This window comes from Bos indicus x Bos taurus, chromosome 10, assembly GCF_003369695.1.
Source record: "Bos indicus x Bos taurus breed Angus x Brahman F1 hybrid chromosome 10, Bos_hybrid_MaternalHap_v2.0, whole genome shotgun sequence".
NCBI lineage: Eukaryota > Metazoa > Chordata > Mammalia > Artiodactyla > Bovidae > Bos > Bos indicus x Bos taurus.
Window position 1 is genome coordinate 76,010,390 of NC_040085.1, and position 26,175 is coordinate 76,036,564.

The 26,175-nt window shown below is 38.6% G+C and overlaps 1 protein-coding gene and 2 pseudogenes across 2 annotated transcripts; all 3 read right to left on the reverse strand.

Moving 5' to 3' along the window:
• MED6 (mediator complex subunit 6) lies at nucleotides 1-23,955 on the reverse strand. Its single transcript, XM_027552298.1, has 8 exons — nucleotides 23,858-23,955; nucleotides 17,198-17,357; nucleotides 16,032-16,123; nucleotides 14,380-14,462; nucleotides 13,973-14,081; nucleotides 12,454-12,569; nucleotides 4,034-4,061; nucleotides 1-3,575 (listed from the first exon to the last, which is right to left on the reverse strand). The coding sequence occupies exons 1-8, from the start codon at nucleotides 23,877-23,879 to the stop codon at nucleotides 3,445-3,447; spliced, it is 741 nt and encodes a 246-aa protein (XP_027408099.1). The 5' UTR covers nucleotides 23,880-23,955; the 3' UTR covers nucleotides 1-3,444.
• On the reverse strand, nucleotides 6,614-7,478 carry LOC113899057 (annotated as a pseudogene).
• On the reverse strand, nucleotides 17,688-18,991 carry LOC113899056 (annotated as a pseudogene). The gene has a single exon (XR_003512822.1). The product of XR_003512822.1 is annotated as an HIG1 domain family member 1A, mitochondrial pseudogene (transcript).
• Nucleotides 23,956-26,175: the final 2,220 nt, after the last annotated feature.

A 26,175-nucleotide genomic window follows, 5' to 3' on the forward strand; every position in this document is an offset into this window, starting at 1 on the left:
TTGATTTCCAAATATATTCTCTATTAAAAAGAAGGAGGGACCCTTAGAGAAATGGCTGACTCGAGGGTTTTTGAGATGAACTTGGGGTATCTTATTGTGCCAAAACACAAAAGATACTCAAGGAATGACAGGATTATGTCAAAAGGACCACAGGAATCAGTTTGAACTGGTTCCCATTGGCCCAGTCTGGCACAATTTGAGCATCAGTATAAATTAATGACAATGAAGAAATAACAACACATTGAACAAATAAGATTCCAGGTGTCTACAGTGATATAAACAAGTAAGTACTGGGGTGGGGGCGGTGCAGGTGCAGCTCTTATTTATAATAGAAAGCCAAGTAATAAACACAGAAAGAAAGAAGAAATTAGAAAACCACCATTTGGCAACCCTAATAGTAAGAAATGATTCAGGTAAGAATGATCAATGAAAGCTGCCGGAGGGTAAAATTTTGAGGAATAACATGGCATTTACAGAGCCTCAAACTATTCCCCCACCCCATATCCCCACCTCATGATACTTAAAATTATGAAAAGAAAAATTCTAACTTTACAGTGGAGTACCTGACAAACACTACCTTAACCAAGTATTCCAAGTTAACATCACCAGCAATGGAACAAATAGCTCATGCCTCCATAAGCATCTTTTCCATGGTATTCCTAACAAAAGTACATGAGGTGAATTTAATTATGAAAATGTATCAAACAAACCCAAACTAAGAAACATTCAACAAAATAACTGGCCCAAACTCTTTAAATATTAAGTCATGAAAAACAAGGAATTAAAGAACTGTTCCAGATTAAAGCAGACTAGAGAGACAAGACAACTAAATCTAATGTACAATTCAGGATATTCTTTTGCTGACATTCCTGGCACCACTAGCAAGACCTAAAAAAGACCTACAGATTAGATAATGGTATCATACTGGTTTAATTTTGATAATTGTGCCAAGACTATGTAAGAGAATGTCCTTGATCTTAGGAAATGTACACTAAAATTCTAAGGGGAAACAGGTATCATGACTGCAGTTGTCTCTCAATTCAAAATAAGAGGTGTACATATGTATTATACATATGCATACACACTCACAGGGCTTCCCTGATGGCTCAGTGGTAAAGAATCCACCTGCCAATGCAGGAGACACAGGTTTCACCCCTGGGTCTGGAAGGTCCCCCGGAGAAGGAAATGGCAACCCAATCCAGTATTCTTGCCTGGAAAATCCCATGGATGGAGGAGCCTGGTGGGCTACAGTCCATGGGATTGCAAAAGAGTTGGTCATGACTAAGCAACTAAACAACAATAATACACATTCGCACATATAGAGAGACAGAGAGAGACAGCAAATGACAGCAGGAGTTAGAGACAAAGATTAAAGAATAAACAAACATGGAAAATGTTGTTATATGGGGAATTTGGGCAAAAAGTATATATGGAGGAATTATTTGTATTATTTCTACAATTATTTGTAACTTTTCTATAACCTTGAAATTGTCAAAATTAAAAATCTTACACAATTCAGAAAATTAGATATTTCATAAAAGCAAAAATCAAAGATAAGAAATTATTCAACCACTTAAAATAATGAAACACCATTTTTTTGCTACTTTGCACTAAAAATGTGTACTGTAATACTTAGTGTTAGCAAGATTCTGGAGAAGTTGGTATTTTCATATTTTGCTGTTACAATAGTTAACAGCAAAACTTTTGAGAAAAACAACCTGGCAATATGGACTAACAGCAAAAAAAAAGTACAGATTCTAGTGATTCTACTGCTGGGAGTCTATACTAAGGAAATAAATGCTAAATGTAATCACTGCATGCGTGCATGCTAAGTTGTTTCAGTCATGTCCAACTCTGTGCAACCACATGAACTGCAGTCTGCCAGGCCCCTCTGTTCCTGGGATTCTCCAGGCAAGAACATTGGAGTGGGTTGCTGTGTCCTCCTCCAGGAGACTTTCCTGACCTAAGGATCAAACCTATGTCTCTTGCATCTAACCTGCACTGGCAGGCGGGCTCATTACCATTACCACCACTTGGAAAGCCCCGAAATCACTACAGTCTTATTTAAATAATGCAAACTGGGAAAAACTTAAGTACAACACAGGGAGAGTTTAAGAAAACAGATATAATCATTCAAAGGAATTATTCAGTCAATAAACTATAAATAGTCTATAAAAACTAAGTAATCATGGCATAGTGCATCAATTCAGTTCAGTTCAGTCGCTCAGTCATGTCTAACTCTTTGCGACCCCATGAATCACAGCACGCCAGGCCTCCCTGTCCATCACCAATTCCTGGAGTTCACCCAGACTCACGTCCATTGAGTCAGTGATGCCATCCAGCCATCTCATCCTCTATCGTCCCCTTCTCCTCCTGCCCCCAATCCCTCCCAGCATCAGAGTCTTTTCCAATGAGTCAACTCTTCACATGAGGTGCCCAAAGTACTGGAGTTTCAGCTTTAGCATCATTCCTTCCAAAGAAATCCCAGGGCTGATCTCCTTCAGAATGGACTGGTTGGATCTCCTTGCAGTCCAAGGGACTCTCAAGAGTCTTCTCCAACACCACAGTTCAAAAGCATCAATTCTTCGGTGCTCAGCCTTCTTCACAGTCCAACTCTCATATCCATACATGACCACTGGAAAAACCATAGCCTTGACTAGACGGACCTTTGTTGGCAAAGTAATGTCTCTGCTTTTGAATATGCTATCTAGGTTGGTCATAACTTTCCTTCCAAGGAGTAAGCGTCTTTTAATAGTGCATACAACAGACAAAACATGATAAAGTAAAACAGTATGAAGAGAAAAATTACAAACTATGGTTTTAAAAATATCTACACATAGGAATTTTCCTGGTGGTCCAGTGGTTAAGACTCCATGCTTCCATGCCACACAGTGAAGCCAAAAAAAAAAAGAATCTACACACAGAAAAAGAAGACAAGGAAAATTCACAATATTGCTATGGTATTTGTGGGACATTGGTTTCAGTGAATAAGGTTGTTTTCCCTTTATCTTTCACATTGTCAGTAACTTTACTATTTTAATACTGAGGAATATGCAACTAAGAATAGAAAATCAGCTTAGTTACTACTTTAACAAAAATCCTTTGTGTCTGCAAAATGTACCTGGACATATTTCAGAGGGAAAATAGGGGGGGAAAGTCAAGATAAAGTAATTTATACAAATACCTTTATTTTGTTTTTAAACATATATAGCAGTAAACATGTGAGACAGGAAGCTGCTTAAGTCCAGAAGGGAAAAGGTTACAAAAGATACATTAAAAATATTTAGGTTGATAGCATGAGCATCCTTAACATCCTTTCTTAAAGAATAAGCACATTCTATACAAATGATTGTGACAAAGAATTTTAAAGTTCAAGAGCCTGTCACAGTAATGAGGTAAACCGTGGCCAAGAGGAGTCTTGCCAGCTTCTCTCTTCTCCAATACTCACTGGAGTCTCATTCGTTTTTCAGGTGGGCCTTTAGTGCCCACTGTCTGTTGCACATTCTTTGCGGTCTCCTTCTCCTCAGATTTTACAGTCTCTGGTAGAGGTTCTGCCTCTTTCTTTGTCTGATCCACTAGACATCAAAAGCAGATATTTTTTGGAGGGGATGGTGGGTGGAGGGATGAGACCAGTTTAGACAATGGTTAATGTGAATGGTTCAGACTCTCGAATTCACTTAAACTACTTATCCCAAGTTCTAGATTTAGCTGTTTCATCAGGCAGATGTTTAAGAATCAATTCATTTTACCTGGTAAGACCCAAAACCTGGTAATACAAGCAAATTATGATACAACCTCAAGTCACCTCAGCTTTTCCACGCATCCTCAATACCTATTCATCCCACTCCAATTCATCTTTTAAATACTACTATAATTACCACAAAAACACCATCTTTTGGCAATTCAGCAAATCAAAACAAAGGTTAGGAGTAACAAATTACCATTAGAGAGTCTAAAAGGACAAAATGACAATTCATCTCACATGTTATAGTTATTATTTCAAGTTTAGTAAGAGTTATCAGATGAACCATACCTGGGACAGGCTTTTCTCCAGACTTTTGCTGTAAGTTTAAGAGTAGGGGAGGGAGGTGGAGGAAAAGGAGAAAAAAAACAGGGAAGGTTAGCAAAGCTTTCTTCTTCTTGACTTCATAATTTTCATTAAAATTATACCTGCATGCAAATTATATTATAAATTACTTGATGAAGAACTACTATCCATGTACCATAAAAAGTAAACTTATTCTCTACTTCTTAACCCCCAGTTCCAAAAAGACACAAATGTAAAACTAGAACCAAAGAATCAAACATTTAAAAAAAAGAAAAACCTTGAACATCAATAAAGTCCTTTGTGTCTGCACTGAGGCTACAATTTTTTAAAAAGTAGCTAAGGAGAATCCAATGAGAGGGAATAATGGAGCTTTTCAAAACTCCATAGACTTACTTGCTTAGGGGAAACGAGCTATAAGTAAGCAGAATGAAATCTGGATGACTGATTTTTAAAGTTGGCAGGTATCAGAAGTAAAGAAAGAGGTATTTTTCTCTGAATATAAGACTTCTGTTGAGTGAGTACACTATTAGAAATCAAACTGCAGGAAAAAATGACGGGGGCACTAGGAGTCAGGAACAAGGTCAGATCCTTCATTCAGCACAGCAATTCTTAAACGTGAGTGGGCCCTGTCGTCTCTAGGATCTCTTTCCCAAGTTAAATGCTTTAAAACACTTTTCTCCTCCCCCGCTCCTTCTTCGTCCTTAAGGCTCACAACCTACCCTTCACCATCAGCCAAGGAAGGAGTCAACATCCCAAACTCTCTCCCTTCTGCTGCTGCTACTGCTAAGTCACTTCAGTCGTGTCCGACTCTATGCAACCCCATAGATGGCAGCCCACCAGGCTCCCCAGTCCCTGGGATTCTGCAGGCAAGAACACTGGAGTGGCTTGCCATTTCATGCAGACATACATACATGAAAAATACTTCTCTATACTTCCCTGTCATCTCAGAATAAAAGTATTCTAATAGAACACTTAATGCCTCTATTTGTTTTCTGAATTTCCTTCTGAATTTACATGCCCTCCCTAAGCTTTCTTTTCTATTCCTACAACTAAAGGCTTCAAAATTTTCGGTTATCATATGCTCCAGAGTCATGCTGCCCACTGCCTACCAACCCACTCCAACTACAAGTTCTGGGAACCACTACACTTAATAAGACCAAAACTGAGTTTTCCATTATTACCCACTGTACAGAAAAGGTTAACACAGAAGGCCTGAGGCTTTGATCCTTAAAAGGGCCAGCTTGGAAGGTTGGCCTTTGACTGGTATCTGGAAACTTGGATTTCAGGAGGGTTCCCACCATTTCCTAACTGATAACAGCAGTTAATTATGCCTAGACTGTATTTACAACGCTGTTTTTGCTTCCTTCAAAGAATGTGGTGGAATTTTGGTATGTGCTAGGTGCGGGGGTGCTAAGTCCCTTCAGTTGTGTCCAACTCTGTGCAACTCTATGAACTATAGTCTGCCAGGCTCCTCTGCCCATGGGATCCTCCAGGTATGAATACTAGTGGGTTGCCAGGCCCTTCTCCAGGGGATCTTCCCAACCCAGGGACTGAACCCACATCTCATGTCTCATGCATTCGCCAGGCAGGTTCTTTACCACTAGTGCCACCCGAGAAGCCTACATGTGTTAGGTAAAGGGCACCTGAAAAACCTCCCAAAACCTGGGCACCAAGTCTCTAACAGACTTCCTAGGGCAGAAACATCACAAACACGTTGATGCATTTTCACTGTTGAAACAAAAGAGTATATCCTGTATGACTCTTGGGTTATGGGTTTAAAATAGTGACTGAATACTGGACTATAGAGTTAACAATAAACTCCTTTGTGGAGCATATAAAGTTCTCCTAAATATGACTTTAATCCAATTTTTAAGTCTCATATTTCACCACTCTTCCCTTCATAAAACATATAAAAGTAATCAAACTTCAGAGTATTTTCTGGTTCTTTTTTTTTTTTTTTTACAAGTACACTACAGTATAACTGATATGCAAAAACATGGCACATATTTGATATACACAACTTGGTGAGTCTGGACATACACATATACCTGTGATACCATCATCACAATCAAGGTAATAAACATATCCATCACCTCCAAGATTCCTCTTGCTGCTTTAGTTTGGAGTTCTGTGTGTTTGTGTGCATGCACACTAAGAACACTCAACATGAGATCCACCCTCCTAGCAAGTTTTTAAATGCACAACACCGTAATGTCAACTATAAGCAGTATGCTATACAGCCTATCTCTACAACTTATTCATATTCATAGAGCTGTAACTACATCCTTTTTACAACCCCTTATTTTCCTCTTCCTTCATCCTCTGGCAATCACTATAATGTTTCTGCACCTGTAAGTCTGACTACTGAATATTCTGGATACCTCATATAAGTGAAATCATACAGTATTCATCCTTAGGTGACTGACTTATCTCACTTAGCACAATTATCTCCCAGGTTCATCCATGATACCACAAATAGTACAATTTCCTTTTTTTTCTAAGACTGAATGTATGTCTATCCCACAGATTCTTTTTTGGAAGTTAATTTAAGAGTTTATTATGGTGTATAAGTCTCATTTTAAAAACATCAGTCCATCAAACCATGTAGAAATAAGTATGCAAAAAGTCTACAAAACAAAACATACTTTAAACATGTTTAAGTAGAGAAGTTATCTGAAATTCTGGATTTTCAGTCACTTAATTATTTGCATTATTATGCAATGGCAGCCAAATAATCCTTAACTTCAGTTGGGGAAAGCCTCCTAAATCCAGCTTCATTGCAGATTCCAACTTCTATATTATCTTCTGTCATATGCCCTTCAAAGCTTTCCTTTAGGGTTAATATGACTGTATGAATGGCATCTTCAAGTTCCAGATCTTCATCATATCTTTTCTCAAGGAAAGTTTTCCCATTCACATAGTTCTTTCCCATTGCTGTGGCTTTCCAGACAAAGTAAGCTCCAGATGGATCTGACTGAAATAAATATGGCCATCCTTCATTCCAACTACAGATAAGTAAAGAAACTCCAAATGGGCGAACACCATCTGACTGGGTGTATTCCATCATGGAAGCTACTCCCTGGACCAGCTGAGCTCTGGGAATGGGCTCTTGGTAAACGAGACAGCACTGTTGAGCTAGTTTTCAAGCTCTGTGCACAAGTACCCTGTAATCTGGGCCCATGCCACTATACACCAAACCTATATGCTTGGTGACTGGTTCCACTTTGTGGACACTTCGCTCATCATACAGAATGGATTTCTGTTTCTTCTCAGTTGCCAAGACCATGCCACTTGCAGCTTTAATTCCCACTGAAGGAGCTCCTCCAGCTACAGCAGCCAAAGCATATTCTATTTGGACAAGTTTACCAGACGGGCTGAATGTAGTCAGCAAAAAGCTGTAACCACGCTCTGCCACCTTTACCCGAAGACCTTATCCCAGTTTTTTTATCCATTCATCTGTTGATGGACATTATGGCTGCTTCCAGATTTTGGCTATTGTGAATAATGCTAAAATATTCACAATAATTATAAATGTGGGAGTACACATAACTCAGATTTCAAACTATATTACAAAGCCACAGAAACCAAAACAGTATGGTACTGGAATAAAAACAGACACAGAGCAAGGGAACAAAACAGAGCCCAGAAATAAACCCATGTTTATATGGTCAATTTACACCACACACAATAATTAACTCAAATGGATTAAAGACTTGAATGTAAGACCTGAAATCATAAAACTCCCAAAAGAACAGACAGTAAGTTCCCTGACATCAGTCCTGGTGATGCCTTTTTGGGTATGACACCAAAAGCAAACATAAACAAGTGGGACTATATACATCAAACCAAAGAGCTTCTGCACAGCAAAGTAAATCATCAACAAAATGAACAGGCAATCTACAAAATGGAAGGAAATAAGTGCAAATCTCATATCTGGTAAGAAGTTAATATCCAAAATATATAGACAACTTATACAAGTTAACAGCATAAAACAAACACTTCAGTTAAAAACTGGGCAGAGGACCTGAATAGGTATTTTTCCAAAAAAGATACACAGATGGCCAACAGATACATGAGAGGTGCTCAACATCACTAATCATCCAACACAGCACTGTAAAGCAATTACACTCCAATTTAAAAAAAAAAAAAAAAAAAGACAACTGGTGAGAATGTTAAAAAAAAAAAAAGGATGGGAGGAACACTTGTGCACTAGTGATGGAAATCTAGTGTAGCCACTATAGAAAACTGTATGGAGGTTCCCCTAAAAATTAATAACAGAACTACCATATGACCCAGCAATCCCATTTCTGTGTATATATTCAAATGGAGTGAATACAAGATCTTGAACAGTCACCTGCATTCCCACGTTCACTGAAGCACTATTCACAAAAGTTAAGATATAGAAAACAACCTATACATCTGTCAACAGAAAGGATAAAGATGTGATGTGTATGTGTATGTGTGTGAGAGACTTATGCGATACACACACACACTGGAATATTATTCAGCCATGAGAAAGGATATCCTCCCATTTGTGAAAAAATGGATGAACTGAAAGAGTATTATACTAAGTGTTGAATAAGTCAGACAGAGAAAGCCAAATATGGTATCATTTATATGTGGAATCTAAAATATTCAAACTCATAGAGAGAAGAGTGGTTCCCACCAGTGGTTGAGGGAGTGGGGGAAATGGGGAGATGCTGGTCAAAGGTAAAAGATGAAGTAAATTCTGGGAATCTAATGTGCAACTTGGTGATTACTGCTAGTATTACTGTAGTATATATTTGAAAGTTGCTAAGAGTAAGGAGATCAAACCAGTCAATCCTAAAGGAAATCAACTCTGAACATTCATTAGAAGGACGATGCTGAAGCTGAAGCTCCAAAACTTTGGCCACCTGATGTGAAGAGCCGACTCACTGGAAAAGACCCTGATGCAGCAAAAGACTGAAGGCAGGAAAAGAAGGGGACAACAGAGGATGAGACGGTTGGATGGCATCACTGATTCAATGGACAAGAGTTTGAACAAACTCCAGGAGACAGTAAAAGACAGGGAAGCCTGGAGTGCTGTAGTCCATGGGGTTGCAAAGAGTCAGACATGACTGAGTGACTGAACAAGAGAGTAAAACTTAAATGAACTCACCATAAAAAAGAAATAGTAATTATGTGACATAACAGAGGTATTAGCTAATGCTATGGTAGTAATCATTTTGCAATATATAAGTGTATCAAATCCACAAGTTGTACATGTTAAACTTACACAACATTGTACACCAGTTATATCTCAATAAAGCTGATAATAAAAAGTTTATCCCTGACTGTTTTTTGATGCTATTTTAAATGGAATTTTCTTGCTACTTTTACTGATAGTTTGTTGTTAGAATATAGACATGCAACTGATTTTTGGGTATTGATTTTATACCCTGAAACTTCACTGAATTCATGTATTGGTTCTAACAGTTTTTTAATGGAGCCATTAGGGTTTGCTATGCAAGCAAACAATTTTACTCCTTTCCTATCTGAATCCCTTTATTTTTTTGTTGGCTATTTCTCTAGCTAGGCCTTCTAATACTGTGTTGCATAGAAGTATGGAGAATGTAATCTTTGTCTTGTTTTTCATCCTAAGAGAAAACGCTTTGTTCTTCCCGACTGAATACAATAGCTGTAGGTCTGTTACAAATGGCTTTTATTATGTTGAGGTATGTTCCTTTCATACCTTTGTTTTTACCGTAACAGGATACTGAATTTTCCCAAATGCTTCTTCTGCATCTACTGAGATGATTATGGGATTTTTATTCTTCATCCTGATAATGTAGTGTATTATAATGATTGATTTTGGTTTGTTGAACCATCTCTGCATCCCAGGGATAAATCCCACTTGATCATGATATATGATCCTCTTAATGGGCTACTGTATTTAATTTGCTAGTATTTCATTGAGAATTTTTGCACGTATTTTTACTAGGAGTATTGGTCTGCAGTTTTCTTGTCTTGTAGTGTCTGTGTCTTTGGTATCAGAGCAATGCTGGCCTCATAAAATGAATCTGGAAATGTTCCCTTCTCTTCAGTTTTTTTGAAGAGTCTGAGAATGGTGTTAATTCTCTTTAAATGTTTGGCAGAATTCACCCATGAAGTCATCTCTTCCTGGACTTTTCTTTGTTGGGAGGTTTAAGATTACTGATTCAGTTCTCCTTACTCATTATTGGTCTGTTCGGATTGTCTATTTCTTAATGAGTCAGTCTTTGGTAGGTCATGTATCAAGGAATTTCTTATAGGTTAACCAATTTCTTGGCATATAAACTGTTTACAGTAGTCTCTTAAGATCATTTTATTTCCATGGCTTCAGCAGTAATGTCTCAAATTTTACTTGAGTCTTTTTTGTTAGTCTAGCTAAAATTTAGTCAATTTTATCTTTTGAAAACACCAGCTCTTAGTTCCTTTGCCTTGTTGTTGTTTGCTTGTTTTTTAAATTGAAGTATAGTTGATTTAAAATGTTGTGTTAGTTTCTGGTGTACCATTGATTCTTTTCTATTATTTTTCTAGTCTCTATCAGTAGAAGTTAAACAACACACTCCTGAACAACCAATAGGCCAAAGAAAGAATAAAAAAGGAGAATCAGAAATTATATGGAGAGAAAGGAAATTGAAAACATAACATATCAGAATTTACAGGACAGCAAAAGAAGTACTATGAGGAAAGTTTACAGTGATAAAACCCTTCATTAAAAAGAAGGAAATATCTTGAAAAATATAACTTTCCACCTCAGGAAATTAGCAAAAGAACAAACAAGGGATTTTCTTGGTTTCTGAGTATATTTTCATCAATAATTTTTCATGTTTTTTGTTTTGCATTTTCCATTTCCCTTTTCTAAATCAGCACTGCACCCCCCCCCCCCAAAAAATGTGAGCCACAAATGCAACTATATATGTCATTTTAAATTTTCTAGTAGTCACATTTTCAGAAACAGATGAACTTTAATATTTTTAACCAAATGTATTTCAAATAGTATTCTACACATATAACCAATATTTTTAAACTAGATATTTTATACATACTTTTATGTACTAAGTCCTTGAACCCAGTATGTCTTCCACACATATCACAACTCACTATGGACTAGGCGTGTTTCAAATGCACAACAGCCACATGTGCTGAGGGTCTACTGTACCGTGTAGGTCTAGAGGTTCTGCCTCCACCATTCCTAGTATATACTATGTACTCAGAGAATGAATGGTCAGCCACACCTAATCTCTTACACTCTGTAGTCACGACTCAGTATCTTACATACAGCTGTAATTCACTGATTTATTTATTCAACACACATTGTTTCACCTTCAAGTGCAATTCATGAGATTTCTCTAGACTGACTTTTCTGAATTCCAACTGGGCCTCTGCTGCCTTCAGTACCATATCACCATTCCAACAGCACATTTCATCCAGTAGAGTCAAAGAAGGGGGAACGGGAGGTCTGTTCTAAAATCATCTCAGGGTGTGAAAACTCTCAATCAGAAACTACCCTTGAAAATCTCTTAAATAGGCCCTCAACAAGAAAAACAGTATCTATGACCTTAAGTCTAAGTATCTAAGTTGTATCCAACTCTTGCGACCCCATGGACTGTAGCCCACCAGGCTCCTCTGTCCATGGGATTCTCCAGGCAAGAATACTGGAGTGGGTTGCCATTTCCTTCACCAGGGGATCTTCCTGACCTGGGATTGAACCTAGGTCTCCTGCATTGCAAGCCAATTCTTTACCAACCAAGCTATGAGGGAACCCCATCTATGACCTTGTGTGTATATAATCCTGTAAAGACAAATAAGAGCTGAGACAAATCATGAGAATAACATGTTCACATATTCCATTTCACACCTACTTCTCTGCCAAAGCTCATTCAGTAGACCTGCTATTGCTGTTGGAATACCCAAAATGACATAATAAAATTCATTTTAATTTCAACACCAGAACGACATAAGCCTATTTATTTTTACTCCTGCCTCCTCCATTTGTTATGCAAAACCCTCCACATCAAATGTGCTATTGTGTTACAAAAGTTTAAACTATTCTATCATTTAACGACTTATATATCCACTATATTCAGGCTAGAAGGTAGCATACAGCATGACAGCATGAGTTCCAAATTCTAGTTTTGTTACCAACACTTTCAGCAACCTTCTGAATATATTATCTATAAGCAGGCCTCACAGTCTGTGAGGATTCCATAAGGAATTAAACTTCAGAGCACAGAATAGTATTAATTAGATTCCCTTTACCCGTTTTTTCCATTAAGTCCTTGAAAAACTTTCAATTCAGAGTTTTTATGTTTAGATCACATCCGAAACAGTTTTTAATTAAAAATTAAAATGTCAGGAAAAAGTGTTGAATCAAAATTAACCACATGTATTCTCATTACCTGCACAAATTTGGGTGGAAATTTTTGTCTAAGATCTAGGAGCAAAGCATCCACACGCTGTCTCTGGAAAATAGAACTTGGTTCTTCTTTCCTTTTGACTTTAGGTTTGACTTTATCTATTAAAATATGAAGTCCAAATCAAAACACTAATTACTTTGGTGCCTTATATTTCACAAATCTTTGTCTGCCACAAATATATTCAAATTTCATTTTTTTTAATGGCTGCTATTCCAAAGGCAATCCCCCCAAATACATTAAACATAGCATAAGGACAGAAGCATTCAAACTCCCTCTCTGAAATGAGGTTAAAATTCTAACATTTAAAAAGCTGACATATCTTTTAAAGATATTTCAGTTTTAGCATGGATAGACACTGTTCTTATGTTTTCATAATAATTATGAAATAAATAATTATGAAAAACTTTAAGGCTACATTTTCCATAATTATCTAACACATTCTGATTATGTCTGAAACTATCTTATGTTTACTTTAAGTGTATTAAATTTGTTTTTCCCACAAAACCTAATAGGCACAAATGGAAAATGTAATTTTCATAAACTTAAGTTACCATATTCAATTATGAAGACTATAATCCACTAAAAATCAGGACAAACCAGACAACAAAAGATCATGAAGAGAAAAAAGAACTTACAAGAGAAATTCTGAAATTAATCACATGTGGGCGTTTCCCTGGGAGGGGAATATGCTGTGGGTTGTCTCTAAAGGAAGCGTTCCAGTTAAGTTTTACTTCAAATACTTCATTAGGGGAAAGAGCTCGTGGGAGAAGTTTATTCAACTCATGCAAACTTTCCTAAGTCAAATGTTGTCGCCAGCACCTACTATCAAGAATAAATACAACCACATCTCAAAGACCCTTTATTCCACGGGTCTGAATTTTATTTCAAGGCTACCTTTTCCATAGTAATTCATCCTAAGTTGCTATTTCTCTAAAGAGAAATGCAGAATATAGGTATACTGCTGTAGATATGTTTCTAGAAGTATTTTTATTGGCAAAATATGGTACAGAACAAGTAGTGGATTAGCAGCTATGGAAACTAGACACCTAGCATCACAACAAGTGGTCATATGGAAAAATCAGAAACAGACTGGTAATGGAGATATGGCTTTAAGAGCATCTCCCCTAGTTCAAAGACTCAGATTTAGGTTCCGGGCTTCAAGATGACTCAAGAGTTAAGAAAGAAGGAAATATCATCATTACTCTTTCCTCATCATGATTTCCCGTATGTTTTCTAAATATTTTAAAACCTTGAATCAACTTATCAATGACGTCACTTACCAAAGAGATTAAAATTTATACCTGCTGTTGCTATGGGAATGCTATGACTACCACATCTAGTTGCAAGAAACCTAGCTCTGACAATGTTATCATCCTATGAAATTTTCCTATTAGAGGTAAAACACACCAAGAAATCACTGATAGCCATTTTTCGAAAGAAAAACAGCTTCATCCTCCGAGTAACAAAAAGTGTTTTAGGAGGGTCCAGGTGTCCCACCTACCTTGCTCTTCGTGATCTTTGAAGTGCCACCAATACCCTTTGGAAGGGTGATATCGACAGTATGACATAGCTTCATCAAAAGCTGACTGAATGCCATGCACTGCAGTAAGCTGATAAAGGGAAAACCAATTTTGAACTTTTCATCAGTCATCCATAATTTACAAAGTAACTACACAGTATTACATGTGCAAAGACAGTAATTCTTCTGTTTTTCAGAACCTGAATCACTATGTATCTGGGGCTGTGGTATATACTTTGAACATGGAGCTGGCCCACAGGAAGCAATGCTTAAGACATTCTAATGGTCAACACTTTATTCCAAGGGAGAGGAGTTCCTGTTTAATTCTTGGAAGAAGGTAGTTCAGCTAGAAGTTTTCTGTAATGTTTAAAGAATGTAAAGACACTTACCACTCTAGAGTTTATAACTGACCCCAAGTCTGGTGCCTGATAGATCACTCCAGCAATAATATAGTAATCAGCCAGTGGGATAACTAAAGCAGTGGGAGAAACAAACGTTTATTAATACAGCTATGCACACAAACTGCTAAATACACTTCCTTAAGAACTAAAGTTTGACGTTTTCCCATTTTAAAGCTTAAGGTGGGATTTGCCAATTCCTGTTTTTGTAAATAAAGTTATTTAGAAAAATCACCACACCCCTTCATCTGCATCATTATCTAAGGCTGCTACAGCACTAGTGGAGTAGTCTCAGAGACCATGAGGCCCACAAAGCCTAAATACTTAGTCTTTGTGATGTGGACCATCACAGAAGTGTGCTAACTTTTGCTCTAGGAGCAGTGCTTCTTAAACTTACTGATCATCTGAATCATCTGAGTGTCTTGTTAAAATTAGACTCTGAGTAGTAACGACAATGCATTGCTAACAAATTCCTAAGTGATCCAATGCTGCTGTCAGTCAACCACACTTTGGGGAATAAGACCTTAGAGCACGAGGATGAAGGTATCAGACGCACTCAACTTGGTTCTGTGCTCCAGTCCAAGGTTCTAAGGAATAAAACAGCTGCGAGTGAGGCTGGTGTCATCGTGGGTCACTTCTGTACCTGGAATCCTTCTATCATGGAAACTGTGTCCCTGGGGAGGGACTCTGATCTTTGATTTTGAAAGTTAGTTTGGATTCTTGACTCTGGAACCACAACTTCATTAGCAAAGTCATTCTCTGGAATCAACACCAGGGTGAAGGTTGTTCCCAAAGGTCTTGAAGAGAATATGTGATTTAGGAGATGTAGCTGATCATCTCTGGAATGAGTGACTAGCTCTTTGATTCAAAATCAAGTCTGAATTCTATACTCTCCATACGATTTCTAAAGCAAGTTTTTATTTGGTAACATAACCCAAAGATCGGAGAAGGCAATGGCACCCCACTCCAGCACTCTTGCCTGGAAAATCCCATGGACGGAGGAGCCTGGTGGGCCGCAGTCCATGGGGTCGATAAGAGTCGGACACGACTGAGCAACTTCACTTTCACTTTCATGCACTGGAGAAGGAAATGGCAACCCACTCCAGTGTTCTTGCCTGGAGAATCCCAGGGACGGGGGAGCCTGGTGTGCTGCCGTCTATGGGGTCGCACAGAGTCGGACACGACTGAAGCGACTTAGCAGCAGCAGCAGCAGCAACCCAAAGAAGACTTTTGGTTCAATGTGTCGATGACGGTTTTCAACTGATCTTTTATGAATCTGGTGCAACTGCATCTACCAGGAATTAAACATGATTTCCTTCTGAGAGACTAGAATTTTGACAGGCATGTAGAGGATGTAGAGGATGTCTACATGATCAGCCCTCAATAAAAATTCTGGACTTAAGAGTCTCTAAGGGTCTTCCCTGAGCAGACATCTTATGCATGTGGGGGTGCATTTCACTACTGGAGGGAGGGTGGACTTGGTGTGGCCCCTCACAGAAGGGAAAGCATGGGAAGCCTACACATGGATTCCTATAGATCCCTAAAACAGAACCCAATCCAAAAACATAAGAACATACAGCTCAGGAGTCAATATATCATGGTATTTTAAGAAGAAAATAATACCTGAAGTTTACACATTTTACCTTGAGTAGGGGACTGCCGCTGTTGCTTCCGAATGATAAAAAGAATGGGCTCTTGAGCATGTAAAAGGATGTATTCCACTCCAACCATCTGACTGAAAACAGGAGACAAAAATTCAGAGATCTATGAATGCCCTACAAACAATTCTGCAGAACATTCAATTATATAAAAGCAGAGCAACATTGTAAATAGGATAAAACTGCCTATGTGTGATAATAAAAACTGGCTGTTCAATAAAACTGGCTGTTTTTCCCAGGTAGGTGGAGCACAGATAAAGTAAGATTTGGTTTTTAAACAACAATAAAATTTCTCTATAAAAATTCATGATGAACTTGTGTTAAGAGTATTTTCAGTCATGAAAGTACACTGAACTTACATTTCAAAAAAGGCAACTAAAATACCCACGATACATCTTGACCAAAGAGATCTACAAATATATATAAAATATTAAAATATACATGAACACTGTATCTGTCCTAATTATATATCTCTACTATATATTCTACCCAACCAGAAAACATCAAACCTTATCCTCACCTCCAACAAATTTTCTTCTGACATACTATATTTAAAAGCAACATCAAGATGCTTCAGTAAATGTACATATTTACCTCACAACGAAAGCTATTTAAAATACAAGAAATTTAATTACCTGGAATCCACGCTCCCCATGTTTAGCTGACAGATGAAAAACTCTATTACCCAGTTGTTTCAGAAACTTTGGTATCAGTAATAAATTCTTAACTATTTAGCATCTGAAGTCTGAAGAATCTTGCTTTGTATTTGTATGGCTAAAATTTTACTTGTCATACAAAAAAAAATGTTCTATAAACGGCACTATGGATTAAGACATTAAATTAGATGTAGAGGAGATAATAAATACAGTTACCTGGTTAAGGACAACAGAGCTGCATTGTTAAAATCAATGACATCTACATCTAAACTTCATACTGCATTTTAAATGGACTATAATATAGGAAGTTATAAAGAAAAGACTTCCTAGGTTACAAGTGACTACTAATAATTCTTTTGCATGTCAAACTTGTACAAACAAAACTCCGGTTCTTCCAAAACTTCTCCTCTGTACTTCATGATCCACAGCTGGAAAGAAATATTCATTACAAAATCTGTAGCTGGCAAAGATGCTACCTTCTTACTAATAACTTACTTTAAGTGCTCTAAAGTTAGCCTCTGCATTTTGACCACTTCGTTATTACATGTCCTGTCATAAAAAGGATTACTTCTTTCTGAAAAATAATCCAGGACACTTCCACTGTTCAAAATAGGGATCCAGGAACTGTCAACCCAAGAGATTCCCAGCAGATTATCTTTAAAAAAAAAGAAACAAAATGATAAAGGATGAGAAAAGAGAAAAAAATCCAATCCAACAAACATTTATTATGCATATAACATAGGAGGCACTATGAATATAAGAATGTCATGGATCCTAAACTATATACCCTCACAGTCTAACAGAAGTGATAAGTATGCAAGAAAACAATGATAACACAACATTAAGAACTATAATAAAGATGTGAATAAATATATTATGGGAGCACAGTGGAGCGAGCAGAATACCTCACCTGAGGAAGAGAAATGACTTTTCCTGGGGTGAGGAGAAGGTGGGTTTTAGCAGGTGAGTTTTTTTTGTGTGTGTGTGTGTTCATTTACTTTGATAACACTACATTTACCATGTTATCACCATGGAATGTAAATTCAGGTTAGACGAGAATTCACAAGTACAACAAAGCATTCTGTGATATACCAAAGTTTGTATAATGTCTGACCAAACCAGCTTGCTCATCAATGACTTCCATTGTAGGGATTTTATTTAGTTGATGATACTTTTGGAGAAAATAAACATACTGCACACATTTAAAAAGTGTTTTTCATTTACCTTTGCATTAGCACTTAAAATACATGTTTCAAAATAATTTAAAATTATTCTAATATAACAGCAGCAAAATATAATTCTGCAATTTACTAAAGAGCTAAAAGGGATCCACAAGTTAAGTTACTCTCATGTTTATGATTCTAAAATAAATACTACTTCAAAGTGGCTCTGTTACCAGCTTTTTAGTTTTGGTTTAAAAACACACACAGACTTGCAGGGAGGTCTATAATGTTGTATTCCATGCACTGTTCTGAAAGGGTTCCTCAAGAGCCAACCAGCCCTTAAAACAGTACTCAGTCCACAAGGCCGTCAGAAAGTTACATTAACTGGGGTAAACAGGATTCCTACATTACATCAAAAGCATACGATATTCTGCAGCAACTGGGAGCATTTTCAGGATTGGCATGTTGTCTTCTTTAGAACTAATTTCAACAGAAGAGTTTAAGAAGGTGGACAGGTACCACTATCAAGTGTATTTAAAAGTGACATGTTTCTTTTGTGCTGGTCTGACTCCCCTGAATGACCTAGCTAGTGAACTAGTCACCAGTAACTTGGTCACCAGGCAAATCAAGCCTGCAAGAAAGGAAGCCAATTTTCAAATTACCATGTTCTTGTCTGACCCAAACAATTTATTTTCAGCATAAACATATAACCTCAATATGAGATGTCTAACTAAAGCAAGCACCACCAAGACGACCAAGACAGCATCTCCTCTTCTAAGGTTTAGGTTTCCCCCAGAATTCTTGATACAGGGAATAGCCCATACCAAGAGTCATTGCTCCCACAACAAAGCCTTGGGCTGCCACACGCATGTGGATCAGGTGAACAGACATTTTAGTATGTCCCCTGCTCTTCAATCTATATAATCCATATGCAACAACTGCTGCAAAACCTGCCATTCCAATGGGGACAAATGGTGCCTCTCTAGCTTTTCGGATAAGTTTAGATCCCTGATCTTCATCATATGAAGAAAGAGAAATATCTGTGTCGCTTGACATAGTGATTGAAGACTCTTCAGACAACTTCAAGACGTTTCAGGTTCCTACCGTATTCTCAGCAGGTGAGTTTTAACACGATATGTTAAAGAATAGATAGAGGCTCACCATGGAGAAAAGAGAAGCAAAGCCAATTCCAAGCAGAGAGAATGTAAATACAAAGGTAGGGAAATATAAAAATACATGATTAAAGGTTTAGGTGAAGAAATTTTAAGACTTGAAATCTAGAGAAGTCTTCATTGGAAATCCTGAGTTTTTATAATGCTGGCAACTAATTCAAAAATTTTCAAACAATACTCATGTCAAAGAAAACACATCCACTGTCACTAGTCTGAGATCTTCCAGTTAAAGAGACAGAAATAAGTTAGGAAGCTATTATTATAGATGAGATAATAATGATGTAAAGGGGGCAAATGAAAAGTTGAATGCCCTTAATTACAGCCATACAATGTCATATTTTAAAGAATTAAACCTTCAATTTTTCAAAATGGAAAAAGAAAAAGACAGACATGGAAAGTAGGGCTAGACAGCTTTAATTGAGCTTTTACTGGTTAACAGCTACAATGTTTCCTAACACCGACAGTACCAAGTCCCACTAGGTGTTAAGTCATGGATGTCAAACTGCCTATATAATACTGGTTGAAGGAGGTAGAACTGAAAACTTCAATCTCTTCTAAACTGTATTTCTGGCATCTATAAAGAAATCAGACCTAATTCAAGGTGACAAGCAATTTAGAGGAAAATGAATCAAACTGAAAAAGCAATTACACAAAGGTAAAACATGCTGTGTACATTATAAAGTAAAGGAAGAATAGATGAAGCATGTTAATGACCAAATAATCAGTAGAAATCACTGAGATAGCCCATCATAAATGGACCATGCCATAAACAAATATTTAACAGGCCAGGAAAAAACATTTTCAGAAAAAGAAAGGTTTTCCAATGAAAAACAACTAAAGATAATCATTATTTTCAGCTTTAAACACTACAGTTACTAAAGTTGTTTTCCTTAAACTTTCTCACACTTTTCTTTTTTATTTACTTAGGTACAATTATATAAAAGCATTTGCAGAAGAACAATTTGAGGTTGGTTTCTCCTTTACATAGTAACTATGTCTATATGGTGTTATAAGTTATCACAAACCATTATAGTATCACAGATCATTTCAGCATAGGCAGAAAAATAATCTGCAGAAGCAAATAAATGTATAATTATAGATTCTTCCTATCCACAATTATGGAGTGTTAATAGACATGGGCATGAGGCGATGAGGACCTAGTGGAAGGCAATGGCAATATACAGCAAGATAAAAACAAAAGAAACATTTCTAGGAGGGAAAATAGACAATTTTCTGAATGACCAATTATAAAGTCAGCGAGCTCGCTGCTGCTGCTGCTTCGAAGCCGCTTCAGTCGTGTTCGACTCTGTGCGACCCCATAGAGGGCAGCCCACCAGGCTTCCCTGGGATTCTCCAGGCAAGCACACTGGAGTGGGTTGCCATTTCCTTCTTCAATGCATGAAAGTGAAAAGTGAAAGTGAAGTCTCTCAGTCATGTCCGACTCTTAGCAACCCCATGGACTGCAGCCCACCAGGCTCCTCCGTCCACGGGATTTTCCAGGCAAGAGTAGTGGAGTGGGGTGCTATTGCCTTCTCCGGTCAGCGAGCTTAGGAACCAGTAAATGATTTATGAAGGTGTAATGAATTCAGCTTGAATACACTGAGTTTACATATGGAATCAGACTCTCAGAATTAGGAAAAATTACAAATGTCATCTGATCCAAGTGACTGTTCAGTTAATTCTCTCTACAATTTTCTTCACCTGGCTGTTTCTTGATCAGCAATTTTATGTCATATTTTCCTCATTTAGTAAACTAGTCAAAGATAAAAAGTAAGGTGAGTATGACCTGGAAATAAATACAGAGAACAGTATTTTCCACTTTTGAACACTAACAGTACAGACACTAACTACTTTACCCAATAACTCAAGATTGGTACTATTATTAATATTAGTTTACAAAAGAAAAACCTGAAATACAGCAAGGTTAACTCGTCAAGGTCACAGAACCACTAAATGGTAGACTTGAGATTTGAAACCAGGCAGCTCAGCTCCAGAACCCACACACCTCTACACTTGGCGGCCTCAAAATCAAAATACTGAGTCAGGAGAATTTCTGAGAGAAGTCAGGGCTGATACCACAGATTTTGAGACCACTAGTAGAACAACAAGTGCTGTCCTGTAGAAGAGGTAGTCTAATCAAATTCATTTCCTCTTCTCCACTCCTTTTGCCAGTATCACATCTAATCTTCCAAGTGTCACTTGGACAGCAGCCTCCTTAAGGGGCTTCCTGTCTCCAGATCTTCTCTCAATCCTATTCAGCCTTAAAAATGCCACTTATACGTTTAAAAAAAAAAAAAAAGATTGATTTTATTATTTTTGGCTCTGCTGGGTCTCTGTTGCTGTGAGCGGGCTTTAGAGCAGGGGCTATGTTTGCTGCGGTGCATAGGCTTCTCACTACAGTGGCTTCTTTGTTGCAAAGCACGCTAGCCCACTAGCTGTGGCCCATGGGCTTAGTTAGTTGCCCCATGGCATGTGGAATTTTCCCAGACCAGAGATCAAACCTGTATCCCCTGGACTGGCAGGCAAATCATTAACCACTCGACCACCGGGGAAGCCCAACTTGTACATTTTTGAGTGAGAGCTGCATAATACGTCATGATATTCTATGCAAAATTTAATTACGTCACTTCTTATTTAAAGAACAGCAGTGCACCTACAGTCTAAAAGAACAAGGTCCAAATTCTTTAACATGGCATTTCACAATCTAGCTCCACTATTCCTACTTTACTGCCCACAATTCACCATCACACAGCTGAATGGCACAAGGAAAAAGCAGTGACAACTATAGGACTTCAGGCGAGTTAACCTCCCCATGCCTTACTTTTCTCATCTATAAAACAAGGATTATTATGTATGTAAAAGGTTTAGTACATTATAAAAATCCAGTGTCAATTTGATGATGATGGTGGTAGTGCTGATAGTCAATTTCATTTAAGATTAATATGACTGACCTTATTTCTGGCTTAACCAAGGCTAGCCTAGTTTGGGCCTCTTTTTTCTTTTTTTTCTAGTTTATACACTTTTTTGGAAAAAATAGAAACCTCTTTCTCAAAAGGGTATAGGTTTACCAGAAAATTCAAAGGGTCAAGTTAGATTAAACTCATTTCAAATGTTACTAATTTCTGCAAAGTCTTTCTCCAGTTTGCAAGGGAGAAATAATGGTTTCTTTCTCTATGTTCTCATAGCAGTTTCTATATACTTCAATTATTAATTATTAATAACCCACAAATACAAATGTGTTCCTATTAAATGATGACTTTTTAAGAAACTGGGGCTGTGGGTTACTAATCAAAACTAGCACAGGATCTGACTGGTAAGAGTTAGAAAAAGTTTATTAATTCATGATTAAGGGCTAAAGGTAAGTTACTCTACTGGTCATATATTTACACATACTCCAGTATCCAAAGATGTTCGTTTACAAAATAGTTAACTGGGTGGTGTGTGGCTGTAAAATAGAATACCTTAGCTCTCCCACATAGAAACTACCTAAGACCACAGCCCAATAAAGAGAATACACTACCAAAACAAGCAGACTCCAACTACTACTTACCATCTCCACTGTTACCACCCTAGTCTGAGCTATCCCCAAATCCCCATTCATCACAAAAATGGCCTTCTAACTAGCCTCCCTAATTTCACCATTGCTCTCCTACACTGTTCTCAGCAGCCAAGGTGATCATAAGAAAAAGTAAGTTACATTATGTTCATCCTCTTTGGTCTGAACCCTCCAGTGGTTCTCCGTTTTTACTCAGAGGAAAAGCCAAAGACCTTACAACAGCCTACAATTCCTATATGACCACATCACCAATTCTCTCTGACCTCCTCTACTTCAGGCCTCCTCACTCACCCGGCTTCAGCCATACTGGCATCCTTGCTGTTCTGACACACCAGACACATTCCCACCTTAAGAGTCTCTGCAATGGCCTTAACAAATCTAAATAAAAAGTGAAAGTCGCTCAGTCGTGTCCGACTCTTTGCGACCCCATAGACTATACAGTCCATGGAATTCTCCCGGCCAGAATAATGGAGTGGATGGGTAGCCTTTCCCTTCTCCAGGGGATCTTCCCAACCCAGGGATCGAACCAGTTCTCCCGCTTGGCAGGTGGATTCTTTACCAGCTGAGCCACAGGGAAGTCTAAAGTTATGAAGACTAAAGTCTGATAGACTTTTTATTTTTTATTCAATTGCAAGCGAGAGCGTGTTAACATGGCCCTAACAAAGCTCTCTGACAACAAGCGAGTAATGAAATTAGGTACTTGATATTCTCACTTATAATGAAAGAAAAACATATAGTAAGCATTATTCAGAAATGCTGAAGATCACTAGACATTTTGACAATATATAAGTGACAATATATTTGCAATGCATGTGCCAGACTCCAATTTGGTCAATAAAGAAAAAGGAATATCAAACGTCAGGATTAAGGCGGCCCCCAGGCCAAGTTCCAAGGATGAACCAAACCCTGTCGGCGGCTCATTACCCCACCCGCTTCTCTATCCAAAGGCCGTTCCTTCACCCGGATAGAGAGCCCCAGCCAATACTGATGGAGAGATATGTATGTAGAACAACACCGCAGCTATCAGGGCTCAAAGCCCAGGGCTTCTTCCAACCCCCTTCTTTTTAACGTTTCTAAGACTCCTGAAGAACTGCGAAAATCTAGGCGGTTTTCCGCCAGATTAGAGCTTCGAGTCGTTCAGAAAAAAACAATCACAAGAGCTTGGCAGACATCATAAAGGAACCAGAATTTTGCCCTCAAGAGCTATAAATCCCTAAACCAGGCCCCAGACAATCAGAAAACAAAGGATGATAACACAGGTTACCTCGGATATCCACCGCCGCCATAACTCCGAAAGCGTTCTCAGGCCCTTCTTCCGGCGCAGAGAAAACGTCACAACTCAGAGACGAAAGAGGCTGCAGAGCGAGCGGAAGAACGTTGAGGAGGAACCAAAAGAGGGCGAGGCGAACAGAAGAGGGGGTGGAGCGGCGACGGGAGAGGGCGGGACTCAGACCGAGTGGGCGGGGCTAGGAGGCGGAGTGGGGAGGGGAGGAGGGGATGGGAGAGCCTTGCTGGAAAGAGCTGCTGCTCCTGCTGGATCGCTTCAGTCGTGTCCGACTCTCTGCGACCCCATAGACGGCAGCCCACCAGGCTCCCCCGTCCCTGGGATTCTCCAGGCAAGAGTACTGGAGTGGGGTTCCATTTCCTTGTCCAATGCATGAAAGTGAAAAGTGAAGGTGAAGTCGCTCAGTCGTGTTCGACTCTTAGCGACCCCATGGACTCCAGCCTACCAGGCTCTTCCGTCCGTGGGATTTTCCAGGCAAGAGTACTGGAGTGGGTTGACATTTCCTTCTCCATGCTGGAAAGAGAGAGCAGATTCAAAGAAAGGAGAGGTAGAAGCAGGAGATGCTATCGGGTTAAAAGTTTGAAGACTTTGAGAAAAAAGGGACTGAGCAGAGGCCTGCCCAACGCCCATCTCTGAGGGATTCGAAAATTCCACCTTGATCTGTGATCGTTTTAAAAAGACAAATTCTGATTGTGCAGAATTGGGGGTGGTAACATTTTTAATTTTAAAAACTGTTGCTGGCGTATTCAGTGAACTGCTCAGTTTAGGAGCCACTGTACTGTTGTTAGTCGCTCAGTTGTGTTGGTTTCTTTGCGACCCTGTGGACTGTAGCTTGTCAGGATCCTCTGTCAATGGGGATTCTCCAGGCAAGAATACTGGAGTGGGTTGCCACGCCCTCTTCCGGATCTTCCCAACCCGGGGATCGAACCCAGGTCTCCTACATTGCAGTCAGATTCTTTACGGTCTGAGCCACCAGGGAAGCCCAAGGATATTGTAGTGGGTAGCCTATCCCTTCTTCAGGGGATTTTTCCCACCCAGGGATCACACCAGGATCTCCTACATTGAAAGTGGATTCTTTACCATCTGAGCTACCGGGGAAGCCCTTAGGGGCCACTGACCATTCTATTTTTCACCCCACCTCAAGTGTGGGGATCGGACAGGACTAAGCAGGAGGAATTTGACAGCTATTAGATTTATGTAACTAAGCCCATTAAGAGTCTAAACCTATTACATACCTTTGAGACAAAATTTTCACAAGACAAGGCTTCCAGCACAAAACATTAACAAGAAAGGGAATACCCTGGGTCCCTGAGTAAAGACTTAGTGTCCAAATTCCGGGTAATCTGGGCTAAATAGCAAGATGCCTTAGAGGGACAGTTCTGGAATGGGGGAGCTATAGGAAGTCTTAGAAAGATTTGCAAGCTCCAGTGTGTCTCCATAAAAGCAAAATGTTGAGGATATTTGCAAGCAAGACACAGATCCCAAGAAGAGAACCCCCAAATCTGAAGAAGCCCTTTTGTATGGGGATGAAGTGTTAGTGCCTGTATCTTCTCCAGAATTTAGGTAGTGTGAAGGTTCCCCCAGAATTTAAGCACAGAACAGTGGTAAGGGGTGGGGGGTATGGAGGGGGTGGGGGGCAGAACGGCCATGAATTTACTGGAATTTTCTATGTTATAGACTGGGAATTCAAAACTTTTAACTCTAAGTGACATAAAAATATATGGCTTTGTTTAACTCCAGTTTTTGAACTTGGATTTTATGCTTGAGATGGTATGTATACATGTCCCAACAAAAGTATGCACACACACAGAGCAGAGTTTTGTTTTCAAAGGACGAAGGCCTGGTGGGGCCTGGTTGAGGAGGCATTCCAAAATAGGGGTTATCACATCCAATAAACAGAACTGTGAAACATCAAGCTTTCTGTTTTGTTTGTTATGCTTTCTTGTACTTTTATTAAGAGAAAATAACAGAACACAGATCCTTAGGTAATAAAACATATGGTAAGCATAGTAAGCCAGACCTGGGAGCTCAGCCTTTATCTTGTAGGCAGTGGGAGAAGTGTAATTGTGATTCCATTTTATCAATTTGAAGATTATCCAAAGAACATGAGTTGGAGGCATTTATAAGACTAAGAACAGGGAGTTGGTTTAGGAAACTACGGCAAACAAATGATGTCTACAGGCATACAAAGGCAGTGGTAGCCGAGGGAAGAAAAAGGATGACAAGTATTTAGGAGATAAAATCAAAAGGTAATTAGTGACTAATAGATGAGTCTGATGAAGGAGAGGCAGGAAATA